We start from the raw sequence: 15,832 nt of genomic DNA, 5'->3' as shown, positions 1-15,832 counted from the left end.
CTGTACCTCCGGTTGCTCCGTCCCTGTTATCATGGCAGTGCTCCGCTGCATCACTGCCTCCTGACCAGAATGCTCTCTGAACACTCTAATTGGTTGCTTCCAATCAGAAACACAGAATAAAGCATTATGGACAGACAGACTAAGGCTTTTATAACATTAGAATTATTAGATGTCACCTCTATCACAAGAGTTCTGAATATTTACGTTATAGTACTTGCACTTTGAGTTAGGGACATCAGGCATTTATAGATCTGCTCCAGGAGTGGGAGTGGGGGGGAAGGGGCTTTAATTAAAGAAGCTCCAAGATACTCTAATTAAAGTGTCTGGAACGTCATGTGAATCACTGTCGCCCCCCTGCTGAAAAATGATGGCGGGAGAACTTTAATTAAAGCTCATCAAATGAGCTTTAGCTAAAGCACCCCCACCACCATTTTTCAGTCTGGGGACACTGCTATAAATGACGCTGCAGTCTGTTGGAGTGCAATAATTACCATGCTCCAGCAGACTCAATTAATCAAGTCTTCTCTGATACGCTGTAATTAAAATGCATTAGACCAGGCTTGCTGCATGTGTATAGGCACCCAACATTTCCTTGGAAAATACTATACAAACCTATAATATATATATTAATGAAAGCATGCAGGGAGGTTGATAAGTTACAGAAGTGGGACCTAGAAGACCTATTCAGAGCTTTGTCCCTAACTTATTGCGTTTACCCCTCAACACTGCTTTTATTCCAATATTTAAAAATGAGGCCCTGGTACTTACCTGACTCTGTTAGGGTTTTGAGATTTATATATATCAAGATCTGTATAATGTAAGTACTACATAAGTGTATTAAAGATTTTAAGCAAACAACAAAAATGTAAAGAATTCTGTAACAAAATACTGTTACATGAGAAAGTAGAAAGAGCATTGACTAGAGCTGAATAGAACTTGGGGATTCTAGTTTCTATTCCCGCTACTGGCCCATTAGGTGATTTTGTGCACGTCAGTTCACCTCTCTGTGCCACAGTTTCTTCATCTGTAGAAGGTGGATAATAATATTAACATTCCTTGTAAAGCACTTTGAGATCTGCATTTGAAAAATGCCGTATAAGAACTAGGTATTATAATTATAATTTGTAGAAATAAGTTTGTATTAACAAGAATATGAGGCCTGATTATATATCTACTAACCCTTTGCTGAGGAGATAGGTGAGAAAGCAAGTTGTCATGAAAAATGTGCCAAACCATGCAATGAGTCAGAATCATAATGCTTTTAGAATAACATTAAGGACCATCGATGGAGCTATGCAGATTTATCCTGGTTAAGAAACTTGCCCTGACTATTCAGGCAATATTTGTGTTTCACATGCTAATTAAAGTTGACTGGTGTCCAGACACTGGTGGTGGTAATCTTCTCTGCAGTAATATGTTATGCTGTTTAAAAACAACAGCAGCAGCAGCTGATAATAAGGCCCTCCAGCTAAGGAGATAAATATTTGTACACAGATACCATTTTATTACTAACAAAAAGTAGACTGCTTGGAGCATAATAAATGTTGCCCATTAAGAATATACTGGGCATGTCTATATGAGATGCTGACTGTGCAGTAGCCTGATATTACTGTGCAGTAGTTTCGGGTCACAAAAAAGGCATTTGCCAGCACTGCGTCACAATAACTTGGGTTATTGTGCATTTATTTAGTACCTGTTGACACTAACTAAATGCAGATTAACCACTGCACAGTAGTGTCTCATGTAGACGTGGTCATTGAAAACAATTTCATTTTCCTCCATTGCCCACATTCCATTTAAACTAGTGGGCTGGATTTAGTTCATTAAACTTTCTCTTTTGCTGGCAAATTTTACCTTTGTCCAACTGGTATCCAGTTGATTTTATTCCCAAGAATTCCTAGTATCACAGATAGCTTGTTAATATGAAGTAGCTCAGAACGTGAATGAGACTTTGGAGTTAATGTGAGATTTTGGTACCTTTGCCTTTAGAGATGACTAAATCCTATCTGCCATAGACAAATGAGTGGTCCCACTGAAGTCAAGAGGAATAACTGTTCTCATCTAACTCCAGCATTCTTCATGGGGGATTGAATTATAGCATGCACTGAAAGTAATATGGATTCAGATTCTGTAAATCATTAAGCAACTGCAAGGTTGTGAGTCTATTCTATATCTTTGAAGTTCATGGTTTGTACAGACCGTGAAATAATCTCAAGGTACAAAGAGAGTGCTTAGTTCTATGCAATGCTGGCTCCCTTGAACTTCACAAAGATACAATCAACGTGGACTCACAACATTGCAGGAAGTGCTCAAATAATACTCAATGTTGCACAGAACAGGGTGTTCATTTTGTATGTTACGATTATTCCATTGTCTTTGATGGAGTATAGCCCCTTCTGTGGTTACTCCAATTTAGAAGTGATTGTCAAACCTTCCCCATATCACACATTACATCTTAAATTAGAAAAACAATAAGCAAAAGCTACTACTTCTATAGAAAAGTGTTACTAAGAAAATATCTAATGCCTTTTATCTGTTTAATGCAAATAGCAGTTAAAATAAGGAAGAAGAGCTGCTGCAGTATGAGAAGCCAGCTCTCTCTAGACTTCTTCCAAATGCTGGGAAGGCAATCATTATATGGGAATATCTGATTTCTAAAGTCATATCATGGTTCTGTGACATGATATGTAGCTGAAAAGCAGCAACAACTGAATGTATGCAGGCTGGATTGTGATTTCCCTGACTTAAAATGGACAGTACCTTCTACAAGTAGCTCCAGTTACCTTGATGGAATTACTGTGGTATCAGATAGGGTTTGCAGATAATTAAGTTTTATGGCCTGCTGATGACCAAATATTTAAAGCAAAACCAAGTACATCCAGACAGGATAAAAATTTTAGATTTCTTCTGCAAATAAGCAAATGAAAAAATGCAGGTTCAGGTTCAAGGAAATATTTAATTCACTATGAAACAGAATATTTAGTTTAAGAATCAGAACTTGTGGTAGATGTGATATATTTTATTAGAGCAACTAGATTTTTGGAAAAAAAAAGTCTTTAATTGCAAGTTTTTGGGCACAAGCACCCTTCTTCAGGCATAAGAGAAAAGATGGTAAAAGTTTTCCCAGGTACAAATGAAATTTCTTATTTCATAGGAGAGTTGAAGGTTTGGCACAGTAAATTTTATTCAGGTTAGGCTCAGTGAAAAGGGTCACTCATTAGAAAAGCCAAGGAAACCAAGATTAAGTACAGTTAGCAGCCTTAGGGGTGGGCAAACCAGACAACTGCCTGGGGCCAACACTGTAGGGGGCTCAAATTTGGGGGGGGCTATGTTTTGGCAAGGAAGTGGCTCTATTTGCATTTTAACATTCAACTATTTATCTAATTACTCCAAAGAATATTCAAAAGATCCTTGGTACAACTGTGGTGTGTTAATATTTACTTGAGTACATACCTCCAAGGCAGGGGTGGGCAATTATATCAGGCGGTGGCCCGCTTACTGAGTTTTGGCAAGCCATCGAGCGCTGCATGACAGGCAGCCAGAAGCAGATATATATTAATTTTCTAAATGTTTTAGGGGCCCCATGGGACGGATAGAATGGCCTAGTGGGCCACATCCGGCCTGCGGGCTGCATTTTGCCCACCCCTGTTCTGAGGGGTCCCAAATGACTCTTTTCCTAGGGCCCCAACAACCCTAAGGCCACCACTGTTAAGTGCCCCCTTAGTGTTATGGCATAAGTTAGGGCACTCACCCAGGATGTAAGAGACTCAGGCTCAATTCCCTCCCTTGACTCTATATCTCCTATGCCTACTCTGATGTCAGGTATTCTGGCACAGGATACTGTCATTCTCTTTTGGTCTACCTTGCATAAAATATGTAAAAAAAAACCTTTTTGGCAGGATGGACACTCTGGCCTCTGTCTTCCAAAGTGAATATCCTAAGCACCAGTCTACAGAGACGATGTTTGTTCTCTCCCTGACTTAAGAACAGGTCCTGGGAGTAGGGCAATCTCCTAACTGATATCAAGTGCTAATCATTTCTTTGTTTGGTTAAGGGATTTGAACCAATATTTCCCACATCTCAGAGGAGTATCCAAACCACCAGATCACAGACTCATTACTTTCTGATTCAATGAATACTGAAGTATTTTATAACAAAGTAGAACAGCATATGAGAAGAAACTAAGTGTACCAGGTAGTGTGGTGGATTGATCATTCTACTTTGTAATAGTAAATGTGATTCAGCCCTCCTCAAGCAGAGGCAGAAACTGAACTAAGGTTACCTGTATGAGAGTGCCCTAATCAATGGGGATTAAGGCATGATGGCAATGTCACCTCTGTTGGCAAATGTTAAAAGAAATTGTTTCAGCAGTTCATTTTGGTCAAAACTATTTGGTGACTTGATTTAAATCCATGAATAATTTCAGCTGACCATAAGCTTCCTTTTTCATAAGATTTTAGAAGATTTTGCTCAGCTCTAGTGCCAGGCTCTGTTCAAAGTGATGACCTAGCTTAACGTTTCAGACTTATTCAAAATTGTTTTAACAAAATACAAATGCTTATATAACATTATAAAGGGAAAATATCAATGGCTTCATATTAATAAAAGTAAGAGTCAAGAGCTGCAGCTAACAGATAAAGCAGAAGTACTTGCAGATAATGAATGGTCAGACAGTGCAATTTTTTCACTTGGACCCCCAGTTGTGTGTCACTCTTCCATTCACACAACTTTACTTCTGTTTGGCCAAATGCTTGATGCACTCCATACTCTGCATAATCTTGTTTGATGGATGTTGGCACCATGCAGCAGCAGTCACACATTGTGCTGTTATTGAATATGAATATTTGAGTGTCTTGTGGTGCAGACCTGCTGTGTGCTGCAATCAATGAAATAAAAATCAAGAAAGGCAAACTGATTGCTGCACTATTAACTCCTCCAGCCAAGGCAAATGTAATATTTTTGATAATTAGTTCAGGGAGTAAGAGGACATAACATACAGTATGGGAAGGGAAGAAGATACTGCAAGGCAGTTATATGTCTTCCCTCCATCTTTATAGGGGGGGCAAGAAGGTACAAGAATTGGTGAGGACTAAGTGATGGCAGGGCTCTCTATCTGCCATCGCACTTGACAATGTAATTATGTCAGTTTTTCAGAAAATTCATGCTACATTGGCCAAGAGTCAAATTTCATGGTAAGAGAAGGTGGTGACATTTTTCCAAGCTCTACCCACACAAAAAATATGTTACCACTCACAATAGATTGTGCATATATTCAAAATACGATTGTGTGGGCACCTTTGTTTCCCTAGGCCCCTTGCACTTGTTCCCTTTTTATTTAGGGTTGAATATTTCCATTGGCTCTGTTAAGCTCTTTAACCTTGACTGTTTTTTGATTGGGGGATGCATTAGTATTTGTGTCTGAAATGCCACCCAGTTGAGTCAGCAAATAAGATCCTTCTGTAAATTGTGCAGATCAGTGACCCTTTCCATTCCTCTTGCACTAAGAAGAAAATGGCTTACAATGGGTGACATTTAATGGTCACCACCAGGCAGCTGTGTTAAGGTGAACGGGGTAGCCATAGAGCCATTGTTTCACCGTCTCTTTAAACTCATGTGGACGTCTTTGCATCAATTCACATTCTTAATGTTTTGACATTGAAAACTGACATTTTGCAGAACAATATAGCAGCTACAGAGAAGTGCTGGTTTTGTGCATAGGGGCATACTGACTGCTCTGAACAGTGGGGACATTGGGAAGGAGTTTGCTATACTGTCTAAACCACTGCATTTTATTGAGGCCAGATTATAAATTTATCATCTAGCCTCACACTGTTAGTTGTATATTTGAATTTTGTAGTTGGATTAAAAATGGTAAAGACTTTTTACAACAAAACAAAATTAAAATCTTTATTCTATATTTTTTCATTTATTTTAAATTTGAGTGTGAAAACATCATTTGATTTTTTTTTTTTTTTGTGTATGTCCAAAATATGATTTTGGTATTTCCCCCTTTTCTTCCATTTTTACATTTCTCTCCCTTTTTTATCCCTTTTCCCAATTTGCCACTAAAATGATGTAGCAGAAGTAAAGGTAGTAGAAGAAAGAGAAAACTGAACACTCTTTTTGCTTTGGATTCCTCTGAAAAATAGGACAATTTTAGATTAATATTTATTCACAAAATGATGAATATTTTTCACAAAATGATTTCATTTTCAAAAGGACCCCAGTTTTCAGTGATAAATTTTAAACATGCCTCTAGCATAATGGGAGGTAAATCGAGGCCATATTCATTTATAATGAAAAGTATAAGTATGGTATTTCTTAAGATTTTCTTGTGCATATTTTGCAAAATTTCTGATAAAGACAACTTCATAATATTTCCAAACTATGTGTTTACCACCTTCAATTCTCATTCATTTCAGTGTGATTTGCAAGCATCCAGTATCTTACAGGGTTAAGATCTCACTTCTTCGTCAATATACTGTAAAGAAAGAAAAGGTTTTGTGACCTTTTTTATGGGCAAATGTTATCCAAAATATTAAAATTATGTTTGGTAAGATGGCATATTTGCAGACTTCACAGACTCTTTGTTGACAATAAATGAGGCTATATTTTGTATAGGATAGTATTTTGTAATCAGCCTCAAACATTTCTCTCTATGTTAACCAGCTTCTTGTCTTTCTCTCTCAGGTTGCGGTCTTTGGTAAAGCAGTTAGAGAGAGGAGAGGCTTCAGTTGTAGACTTAAAAAAGAATTTGGAATATGCAGCTACCGTCCTTGAGTCAGTGTACATTGATGAAACCAGGTAGGTTTCACATGTGTTGATAATTCATGCCATTAAATTAAGTGCTGATTGTTTACAAGGGAAGTTATTTAACTTAAGCTAATCTTTAGTTATTACTCATAGGGAATATGTAAAACAGATCTTTATTCTTCAGTATATTCTCTGAAAGCTTTTTTGAGCTTCCTGGAAAAAACAACCCAGAAGTGATAATTAACTAAAAATATATTCTGTTAGGGAAAGAATGTAATTTAAGGACACATTCATATTATAACTAAAAACATAAGTATTATATTATAGTACTTCATAATGAAAAAACCTTCATGACTATGAGATCCTTTTTTTCTGATGTTCTACAGCTTCATAGACACTTTTTCCCTTTGTAAAACCACATGTAGTCTGTCTTTGATAAATATTTTGATATGAGGATTACAGAATAATTGAGGTCATCTAGTTGCCCTGCTCAAGGCAGGCTCATTCCTTTCTAGACCTCTTCAGCCAAGTGTTTGTCTGATCTGCTCTTAAAAGCTTGCAATAATGGAGATTCCACAAACTCTCTGTTCCACTGCTTAATTATTCTCACAGTTAGAAAGCTCTTCCTAATATCCAATCCAAATGACCCTTTTGCAGTTTAAAATCATTACTTCTTGTCCTGTGCCCTATGGACACAGAGAACTGTGTGCCATTTTATAACTCCTCTTTATATATTTGAAGACTGTTATCAAACCCCATTTTAGTCTCTTCTTTTTCAGACTAAATAACCCCTGGTTATTCAGGCTGTCTGGTGTTCACGTGAACTTTTGGTGGTTAAGAGTTAACATTGTTGGCACAGTTGTCATTCTCAGTTGAGAGTTCAAGAATGGAAGGGACGAAGAAAATGAACTATTTTCTTCAGGTAGCCATTCAAGTTCAGAATTAGGGCAAACTGGTGAGGACGTATTGTGGGGTTTATGTTCCTGTTTACCATTGGTGCATGCATAGATAAAATAGTCCAGTCTTCAAATCTGACCCACCAATCCATTTAGCAAATGTTAAACTTACTTCTAAAGAATTGTTTTGGGTGAAATTACCCAAACTTAAAAGCACATTATTGTCTGGATCCTGTTTGGAAGTTTCACATTAACATCAATCAGCTTAGAATGGTGGCAAGCTTGGGTCCATGAATGTTGACAAGCTGAAGATGAGAAATCATGGGAGGGTTATGTAGTTCTGTTTCATCATGCTGACTGTCTTGTTTATCAGCCTAGTAGTGAGCTTTGCAATCTGGCATGCGGCTGTCCAAGAAAGTAAATAATCTGTTATAGACTGTCAAAAATGTGTTCCATTAAGTTTAGAAAAAGAGTGAATTTTTAACAACTGCTTTAATTAGAGCATGTCTGAGATGCTTGAAAATTATGTTTAAAATCTCTCTTAGGAACACTCTGTTTATCCATTTTTCTACCCTCTTATAGGCGTTTATTGGACACAGAAGATGAGCTCAGCGATATCCAATCAGACTCCGTGCCCTCTGAGGTCCGGGACTGGTTGGCCTCCACCTTTACACGGCAGATGGGGATGATGCTTAAAAGGTCTGAGGAAAAGCCCCGGTTCAGGAGCATTGTCCATGCAGTGCAAGCTGGGATATTCGTGGAAAGGTAAAAGAAGATGTAATCATTCTTTTTCAGTGACTGGCCAAGCCAGAGGTTGAACCTTTAATGTCAAATGAAGACAATTTTTGTTGGTTCAGCTTGTTTGGTTACAGAGAACTGAACAAGGAACGGAGATTGGGGCTAAATAATAAATAATAAACTAAATTGTTGTGTGCTAAGTGCTCGTTGTCAATAATACAAATCTTATATTGTAATTGTTTCATTTGGGCCTTCCCACCTTTTACCTATGCATTTGCAAGTGGCCGAGAAGAGGAAAGATAATATATGTCATAAACAGTCCTATGATAGAGTAAGCGTTTCACCAAAACCAACCAAAACAGTTCCTGTTTTAACACAGTATCTTTCTAATGTCCATTAGTTCTTACAAAGGGCAGACAATTAGCTCATTTTAAACAACAAAACAAAGAAATAAAACAAAAAGTCTATATCGTAGTATTTGCTGAATTACATGAGTCACAAAGAAGATTCAGACAAAGATCAGATTGAAAATTGAAGAACTTTCAAAGGACTCCACTGAAAGATTGAATCTCTTTGCCAAGTCTCCTCCATTGCCTCAGTTTGTACAAAATCACACTTCTAGAGATGGATCAATATTAATTTCAAACTTCTGAACCTCCTAAAACTAAATTTGTTTCCAGCTGCCAATGTCCCACCTTTCTTTGTTGAGGAAGTTGTCTTTCTTGACATTCTGATTCTTCAAACTAGAAAGTGGATTCACACCCTTGGAAATACCCTGCCAGCTGAACTCAATGTATGTGTAAGCACAAACTGATTCTGTAAATAAATGAGGTTGAACTCACTAATGGTCATACTGAATTGGACTCCAGGTGCACTTTAGAGTTTCTTTTGCTGAACCTTTCCTGTAAAAGAATTTAAAAAGGAAAAAAAGTGTTTTAGATAGTATAGATATTCATGCCATCACTCTAGGTTAGCAACATGGTTTATAAGAATTTCATCAAGAGTGCCTTTTAAAGCAGGGCTGCGCAAAATTCAGATGCAGCCCACCAGGCCATTCTATCTGGCCCGTGGGGCCCCTAAAAATTTTAGAAAATTAATATTTATCTGTCCCTGGCTGCCTGTCATGTGGCCCTCGATGGCTTGCCAAAACTCAGTAAGCGGCCCCCCTCCCCAAATAATTGCCCGCCCCTGTAAAGGTACTGCAGACAGCTTTGGCACATTATATGAAAGACCACATAGAAACACAAAAGCTTCCTTCTACATATTTATAATCAGTTTTCTGTTGGTGATCCTGAAAATCCAGATTGTATCCTATTAATAGAAGTCACAATTTTTGCAAGGCCTGTTGGGGTTTGTCAGACATTGCTTCTTTTCTCAACATTTTGACAAGATACTATTATATATTAGTATCCAACTATCAAATTATCTGTTGAAAAAATGTATGCAATTAATTTAGATTATTTTGAACATACTTGAGCCATGGAGTGTTCGTGACTAACTTGCAGCAAGTAATCAGATTATTTATTCCTTCAGCCACCCTCTGTTATTTACCTTTATGGGTAATTACTGACTCAGTTAAAATATGTATTTGTGAAAAAACAAAAAGTCAAAGTTGTTTTTAATTATAACAATTTTTGAATGGATCAATTTTTGTTCTAAATACTTTCTATAACTATTGGAATCAGTTTTACAAAATACGTGTTAAAGTATTATTTCCTGTTGAAATGTTGCATTTATTAAAAAAAAGTGGCAAATCCTATGTGGGATAGTTGTCATAGTTAAAAACTATTTGCTTTCATACATTTCTTTAGTAGGGCTACTCTTTCCGTTAACAGTAAAAGGGAATAGAGGCTGTCCAATCTCTATTCCCTGGAATTACCCTTTTGTTCTGGATCTCTGAAGTGGATCGTGACCTGGGGAGGAGCAGCTGCAGGGAATGATGAAGTGATAGCAACGAATAATTACGCTACCTATAAATGTGTTCATTGATGTTCTAAATTTAAAATTCACATTTTTAAAGTTGCTTCAGGGATGCTTTTCCTAACGCTCATTGATGACTGAATTCATGTTAACAGGTAAAGATCACAAACACTTTTTGCAGATACATAAGTAATGCAGCATTCACCAGAAGCAACTGTATCATACATGCATTAAATGTTTCCATTCAATGAGACCGTCTCTGAAGCTATCTTGAAATGCTGTCTTGGATTGAGCAGAAATGTGGTCAGTTGCCATGGAGGAAAGTAAAGTCTCTCATTTCTGAAGAGCAGTCCTTCTGCCTCGTGAAGGTGCCAAATGAAGTCTTGGTCTGTTCTGCCAGGGGAAAAACACTATCAGAGTGTTTGTTGTTGGAGTAAGGAAGTAAAATGAGGACAATAAAAATAACGTGTAGGTGTCCAATAAGGATATGGAGGATCCTTGAAGGACAAAAGTAGGAACTGCAGTCTGTTTGGCTGCAGTAAATGATGTCTCCTATAGCCTTGTCTTACTGTGTATATTCTCTACTGACTTACCATTTTATCTTGGTAGGATGTACAGACGGACATCAAATATGGTTGGACTGAGCTACCCACCAGCTGTAATTGGAGTACTAAAGGTAATCCTAATTCAAGGATTGTTACCAGAGGCTGAAAGACTACTGTGAAAGTTGGTGGGGGTTGTTTTATTCTCCCTCTCATTTTGTCTGCTTTATATAGTTTACATAGGAAAATGCTTTCAGTTGTGGGGGAAAAAACCAGCTGCTTCCCAGCTGTGAGATTTTGAAAGAGAAGACAGGCATGTTATAGCAGCTTATGCATTCAGGTTAACATAAACCATCAAGGTCATGAACCAGTTTGCAGCTAAAGTTGTTATAAATTGTTGCAAGAAACCATACCTAGTCTCTAAATGGGTAAGAGAGATCCCTGTTATACTGGGGTGAGCAAACCAATGCAAATGTTCTATGTATTGAAGTGAAATACATGTTGAATGGATTTCTCTGCTGCTTTGCTTGCTTAGTTTGATTAGCAGCTAACAGGGCCATCCCTGGTGGAGGGGCAAATGCAGGCGACTGCCCCAGGCCCCCATGCTTTGGGGGGGCTCCGCAGAGCTGGGCCAGCTTCGTATCTGGCTGCTCACCACCTTCTTGTCTCCCCCCCCCCCCCCCAGTGTCCCCCGGCCCCCCCCCCCCCCCAGTGTCCCCCGGCCCCCCCCCCCCCCCAGTGTCCCCCGGCCCCCCCCCCCCCCCAGTGTCCCCCGGCCCCCCCCCCCCCCCAGTGTCCCCCGGCCCCCCCCCCCCCCCGCTGTGTCCAGGCCCCGCACAGGCTGATTTGCCCTGGGCCCTGCACCCTGCTACAATCATCTCTGGTAGCTAATCACCTACCCACAGACCAGATCCACAGGCCTTTCTATTGAATGATCTGTACCTCTGATATTACCCTTTACTTCTGTCTTTTCTTAGAACCACAACCAGTAGCTATCATGGATTCCCACAGGGGAGTGCTTGCTCAGGCCCCCAGGCCTTGCCTGGTCTCTGTTCTTCCTGCAGCCATGCTGGTTTGGCTTCTAGAGGTGGGAGCTTTAACTCCTTTCAACTCTTGAGACCCTGGCTGTTCACTGCCTGACCCTCCTTGGTTATCTGTGGGCCTACCTTCCAGTTCAGCTTCTGTGACAGGGATTTCACTTCTTCAAAGAAAGACGTGCACCTTGAATAACAAGCAGTGAAGCAGATACTTCCTCAGCCTGACGAAGAGTATTTATACTTGGAAGCTTGCTAAGAAGAATTTTTCCAACTACCTGAGTTAGTCTAATAAAATATATCAGATTTACCCAAAAAACCTTGTTTGCCTATGTCCTTAGACTCGGGTGGCCATCAGAGGACATGCTACTCTGTCCTCTATTGATACGAAAGCAGACACCTTTATGTCCTCTGTTTTTCTCTTGAAGAAGAATAGGTTGGAAACATATTAGTCCAAGGTAGGGTGGCCATCATAGAGGACAGTCCAGTTGTCCTGAGTCCTCTATTGATACAAAACCCGATGCCTTTATGTCCTCTATTTTTCTCTTGAAGTGCACTTCTCTTGAAGAGAAAAATAGAGGACATAAAGGTGTTGAGTTTTGTATCAATGGAGGACAACTGGACTGTCCTCTATGATGGCCACCCTACCTTAGACCAACATGGCTACAACCTGTATCTCTCTCTTAGCAAAGGCATTTACTGGGGCAAAGGCCACTCAGGAAAAAGACCTTGCCCCAACTCCAAAAAATTAAGCAGTCCTTCTATCTCCTGTCCAACCTGCACAGCCCTGAACACTCCCAAAGTTAGCTCAGCTGTTCTTCTCTTGTCTGCACAGCTGAAGCACCCTCCACCCCCCGGCTTTGCAGCTCTCAGGCTGACATACTCCTATTCAAGCCTTTCCATCCATTGTGTGAAGCTCATTTCCCTCTGCTTCCCTTGATGCTTTCTAACTGTTATCTCCAAAGGTAGTTTACCAAACTCACCTTGTTGAAGTGTCAAGAAGACCGTTCAGTTCCTTATTGATGGATGTGCATCTTGTCTCCTCTGGCAACTGGGCAGTTCTAAGTTTTAGTTTGGGGCTTATTAACCCCTTCTTTGCCCATGCACAAGCTAGTCAGGGAAACTGAGGCAAGCAACAGTATTACAACATAAATACATTTAACCCAGAAATATTCTTACACCATAATCTGACACATCAATCTATTTGTTTTTGTGTTGTTTTGTTTTTTAAGGTAGAATGGTTCCTTTCATTTAAAGAGTATTTATGGGTAGGGTGGGCCTAGAAAGAGACATGGACCAAGGACTGTTAACCTTTTTGTATTGACTTAATTAACTGACAATATATGAAAGAGAGAGAGAAATTCAGACAGGTTTATTTAAAGGATGTAAACATAATTCTAGCTAGAAGAAGTCAGGGCACATGAAATGACAGTAAAAGTATTAACTAATTTTGCTGCAAGTGAAATAAGCAATCATATATGGCTGTTCTTTTGAATTCATGGATATATTTTTAAAGCTATTTTGAGAACATGAATGTGACTAGAGTTAGCAGCAGTAGCTAATACAGCTGGTTGAAATGGGAACAATTTCCCTTGAATTATGTATTATGTTCATATTTGAAATAATGTATGAAGAAAATTTTTCTAGTCATCTCTACCCATTAATGGGATATAGTGCATTCAGTTGTTGGTTTCAGTCCAGTCCAGTTGGATAAGGACAGTGACCACTATTTGCCTGCTTTGAGCTTGCTGTTAAAAGGCTGATGGTCCCAGCCCAGTTCCTCCTACATAAGTGAGACAAGAGCTAAATCGCAATGGAATCCAAACTCCCTTACATTTGAATAGCGTGGCCCCTAATACTTTTGAGCATTTGTTTCTGAAATGGCTCATGGGACATCTGTATTTGAGTTATCCAAAAGTTATCCCAAGGTTGTGACCAATGTAGCAATCTGAATATACGTGGTTAGTATTCACTTCATAGCAAAAGAACAACTTTGATTATGCCTCTATTTGTTTAAATTTTTCCTCCAACCACTGTTTGTCCTGCCAAGCACTCTTTCAGCTGGTTTGTTTGAACTGTGGTAAATGCAGAATAAATTCTGTTTTCCAAACAATACATCTTGATTTTTGTTTTTAATCATTAAAAATAAAAACAAGGTTTTTTTTAACTTTTTAAAATGAAAAAATAAGGCACCTCTGGCCTCTCCATAGAAGTTCCTAAGATACCAACACAACGTAAGAGAACCTGGGATTTGCTTGGTAAAACTGGGTTGTTACCACTTAGTGACTGAATTCACAGAGAGCACAATGCAAATATAAACAAATGTTTTTTAATTAATTTGGCTTCCCCAAATGGTATATGTGATAGTAAAGCAAAACAATAACCACTTATTAACAATGAGCTGTTAAAAAAGAGTGGACTTGTATGCTGTTTTCCCAGTCCCTCCTATCCCCCACCCACTTTCTTAATCCTATCCCCATCCACTTTCTTGAGTAGTTTAAGGACTTTAAGATCTTTTTTTTTCAGGGTAGAAGTTCCACAAAGTTGCATCTTTCCTCCCTCTGAACCTTCCTGAAAGAGTTAGGACATCACAATTTATGACTGTGTTAAAGCTTCATCCACAGAACATCTCCCTGAAAGTTTGACTGTTCTCAGTATGTTAGCACTGCACAACTTGTAAAATCAGTTGCACTGCAATAGATGATTTACTGAGATATGCAGAAATCCAGCCTGCTGGCAGGACCGAGACCTCAGTGTCCCTTGTTGCTCTTTGACATTCATTGGCCTCCCCTTGGTTTGTCTCTCTCAAGAGGCACACTGTGTTTGATCCTGCCATCCCTGTACATCCAACACCTTCCCAGTTGGAATGCTGTACATGGGAGGCTTGTGGAATCAGGCTCAAATTGTGGAGGTATGAGATCCCAATCATCCTGTTTAGAAGATAATGCTGCTGAAATGGTTAGATGAGGGCCATCAGGGTAGTTAAATCTTGTCTTTTAACTTCATTTCCTCCCATCTGATCTTAAGGGGAAGATCCCCACTTGGTGCAACTTGTCATGGCTCCCAAACTGTAACAATTTACATCAATTGCAGATTACCTCTAAACATTTGGCAGAAAAATGTAATTTCCAGCATGATTTTAAGTTAGCTAAAAATAAAGGCATTTTTTCTCATAGAAAATCTGTTTTCTAACAACACCCAATGTAAAGTTATCTAAAGCCAATCTTCATCTCTTGCACATGAATCTAAAGGCATCCATATACATGCATAGCTGATATACAATCTTTTTTGATGTAAGTGCCTTGGGGAATTGGGAGTCAACCCCATGACGAAACTTGAAAGTGGAGGAAAGCTTCCAATTTAAACATGTAAATCTTTAATAGGCACTTTAAGAAGAGCAGTTCAGATATGCTTGGATAGGCTCCTGCAGGAAGCACATCAAAGTTCTCAGCAGTCAGAAAAGATTAAAAAGCTGGTCCCAGGCCAAATACAGCTGCATTGATGATCCTTGTATCATTCTCCTGGCTATAACTCCCCTTCAACCTTGCCTGTTTCTGCTGCAGGGATCAAGAAAAAAAAAAAGAGGACATCACATTGCAATATCTTCTTCTTGGACTAATCCTAACTACAGGCTGTATTTTGCACAGTACTAAATGTGATTTCTACCCAAGGATTTCAACAAAAGTAGAGGGTGCTCAGCCTTGTACCAATTAATGCTTTCCCCTACTGCACCCAGCAGGTCTTCACCCCATTTCAATGTATAATTTCCCACTCAGCAGAAGCAGCAGTTGGAAATCTCCCAACTGGATGTGGCTATTTGACCCTGTTTTATAAAGATTACTTTCACACCAGCATAGGCAGTTAGTGTAACATTGCTGTGATTTTTCTCCTACTGTGAAATTTTCCTGAAAGCCTGGGGGAATACATTTATCTTTAAAAAAAAAAAAAA

At 39.0% G+C, this 15,832-nt stretch overlaps 1 protein-coding gene across 7 annotated transcripts in view; it reads left to right on the top strand.

The window, feature by feature from the left end:
• PDE1C (phosphodiesterase 1C) overlaps positions 1 to 15,832 on the top strand; it is a 604,326-nt gene that overhangs the window by 471,163 nt on the left and 117,331 nt on the right. For all 7 annotated transcript variants that reach the window (XM_019509001.1, XM_019509005.1, XM_019509004.1 and 4 more), the window contains 3 exons: positions 6,691 to 6,804; positions 8,232 to 8,414; positions 10,917 to 10,983. In XM_019509001.1, coding sequence (XP_019364546.1) covers positions 6,691 to 6,804; positions 8,232 to 8,414; positions 10,917 to 10,983 — 364 coding nt within the window. The remainder of the gene's footprint in view (positions 1 to 6,690; positions 6,805 to 8,231; positions 8,415 to 10,916; positions 10,984 to 15,832) is intronic.

This window comes from Gavialis gangeticus, unplaced genomic scaffold (genome assembly GCF_001723915.1).
Source record: "Gavialis gangeticus isolate Ggan-Ray unplaced genomic scaffold, GavGan_comp1, whole genome shotgun sequence".
Classification (NCBI taxonomy): domain Eukaryota; kingdom Metazoa; phylum Chordata; order Crocodylia; family Gavialidae; genus Gavialis; species Gavialis gangeticus.
The sequence above is the reverse complement of the archived record's forward strand: the minus strand, read 5'-3'. Positions and strand labels throughout refer to the sequence as shown.